The sequence below is a fragment of the Pinus tabuliformis genome, chromosome 8, assembly GCF_031772625.1.
Source record: "Pinus tabuliformis cultivar Carrire ecotype Pingquan chromosome 8, CPIR1, whole genome shotgun sequence".
NCBI lineage: Eukaryota > Viridiplantae > Streptophyta > Pinopsida > Pinales > Pinaceae > Pinus > Pinus tabuliformis.
Window position 1 is genome coordinate 439,193,360 of NC_142294.1, and position 2,433 is coordinate 439,195,792.

The 2,433-nt window shown below is 35.4% G+C and overlaps 1 protein-coding gene across 1 annotated transcript; it reads left to right on the plus strand.

The window, feature by feature from the left end:
* Nucleotides 1-801: 801 nt before the first annotated feature.
* On the plus strand, nt 802-1,781 carry LOC149235940 (uncharacterized). Its single transcript, XM_089461483.1, has 3 exons — nt 802-908; nt 1,030-1,453; nt 1,544-1,781. Exons 1-2 carry the CDS (start codon nt 888-890, stop codon nt 1,369-1,371), a joined length of 363 nt encoding a protein of 120 aa, XP_089317609.1. The 5' UTR covers nt 802-887; the 3' UTR covers nt 1,372-1,453; nt 1,544-1,781.
* Nucleotides 1,782-2,433: the final 652 nt, after the last annotated feature.

The following is a 2,433-nucleotide window of genomic DNA, read 5'->3' on the forward strand; positions in this document are numbered from 1 at the left end:
CTGTAATCAGAATATAAATACTAAACGAAAAGTTAATGAGCATGTAAAATTCCAATTTCAAAGTGCGCAGTGCACTTTTTCACTTCCCCATTATTCATTTACAGCTGGTGATCTATATATTTCTTGGAACACCATGTCCAAAGAATCATCAGATTTAGTGGTTTGAGTGTTGCTATGTTAATTTTACCGAGCCAAATTTAGTAAATAAGTTATTTAAAATCATGATATCGGCCACTTGTTAAAGTAAAAAATGATTTGATGTCTTTAATGTACAATAACTATAATGGGCCTGGCTTTACTACATAATTTCTGATTGTGGTGAAGAATATAAATATTAATTTTTTATTTTTTAATTTTTTTTTTATATCTCAGTGATCTGGCTGTAATCAGAAATAGCGGTGAAGAATATAAATACCCTAAATAAATTATGGGTCATGCTCAAACCCTGTGGAAAATAGATATCAATTTTTAATGGTTGGATGCCAATTGTTACATTATTCTAAGCTTAGTTTTTATAGGTTTCCCAACTCAACAAGTCTCAATAAGTCTTTACAGGTTTCACTTTAGTATATCCACAAATATAATTGAATTTCTTTTGTTAGATACTTCTCACCTTCTTATCTAGCATTAACTCTAATATATATACATGTCAAATCCTTGATGATGTTTGAGTGCTGCCAAGATATAATAAATAATTTATAGTTAACATCATGAGTCGGCCACTTATTAAAGTAAAATGTGATTCGACATCTTTAATGTACAATAACTATAATGGGTCTATTTACAGCTGGTGACCCAAAGAATCTATATATTTCTTGGAACACCATGTCCAAAGAATCATCAGATTTAGTGCATCCCCTCTCATTTTGTGGAGAAAACTCAGCGCTATGGAGCATGGCGTGATAAAGGTCAGCAATAGCTCGACTTTTCTGTGTTTTTCGTGTCATTTAATTCCTTTTCAGGACTCAATGGATCCCTTTAATTCAATTTACATGATATTTTCGTTTTATTGATACATAATGGTGTCAGTTCGTAGACTCCGACGGCTTCACTCGGCGTTTAGTGGTTCGCAAGAAATCCGTAGACCCTCCCGCTATCTCTTTTTCAGAGTTGGCAGAATATGTTCGCGGGTTGTTTGACTTGCAAGAATCAACTGAGATACGCATCAAATACAAGAAAGATGGAGACGAAGTGGTGGTAGAGGAGGAGATGGGGTGGCAGGAGACGTGCTACAGTCTATCCAATCGTGAAGTGCTGGCCGTGGATGTGCAAATTAAATTACCTGTCCTTCCTGATACTAAAAAGGTGGTGTGGCAACAGATCACCACTGCTCCACGCTCCTCGCACAGAGTAGTTGAGTCGTATGCCTAAGTTTGTTTCTTTGGATTGTTTTGTTCCACAGCAAGAAAGGATTCCAGATGGATGGTATTGTGAAGACAAGCTATGAGATGGGGTACCGTTTTGTTCAGAGTAATTGTTATTAATTTTATTTCATGGTTTTAGAGCGAAAAATTTTCCATATATTTGAATTCGCTGTAAACAGATATGGTGCAGATGTATCTCTGGAAAATGATTGCAAGTGCGGGCCCAACTGCCAGTGTGGTACTTGTACCTGCCACACCTGATTTAGTCTCTTCAATAGTACGAGTCTCTCCAGCTGGTGTCTGATAAGTCCAGTATATCATATGATATGTATATTTCATCAGACCCAATGTATGGTCCTGTAGTGTCATAGAGACTACTGTACGTGGTACTCCTAAATAAAGGTTATAGTTTTTACAGACTTGGGGTTTGCAGTATGGTTTGTATTGTTCATGGCATGTTAATTACTGTGCTGCTCTGCAGCTTAAGCTATTTCTTATTTCTATAGACTTTAGACATTTGGCTTTGAGTGGTTTCTTTAGTTTTGTTAAAAATTAGATCTGCCATTTTTAGATCTGAAGATCTAATCATCACAACGATCCCAAGATTTGATCACCAATTTACAGTTTTAACAATCAATGGATTAGCCATCACACTTAAATTTAGAATTTAATCTCCACTATAAACCTTGTAACTTTCAGCTGCATATAATCGATCCACTATAAACCTTGTAAATTTCAGCTGCATATAATCGATCTCACAAACCTGCAACTCATCGTTATAAAAGAAATGGCATTCATGGTGGTCATGGGGATATTTACTTAAACGTCTATCTGTCCTATTATAAAGAAGAAAACCCTGCTCTAAGCCAAGATCATACATGTGTGTATTAGGGAGGAATTAGATTATGTTGTTTGGGAATCTATATCGCAGTTTTATTGTTTAACTTGAACTTATTATATTGAATCCCTTCAAAGAACACTGAATAACATGTGAGTTTTATTGTTTAACTTGAATTTATTATATTTTCCTTTCGCGTCGAAGATCAGTGGGACCAAAAAAGGAGGAAAT

Excerpts from the sequence above, each read along its gene's own strand:
- LOC149235940 (XM_089461483.1), top strand. The coding sequence starts at position 888 with ATGGAGCATGGCGTGATAAAG. Across the intron at positions 909-1,029 it reads TGGAGCATGGCGTGATAAAG|TTCGTAGACTCCGACGGCTT; the intron begins GTCAGCAATAGC and ends TAATGGTGTCAG.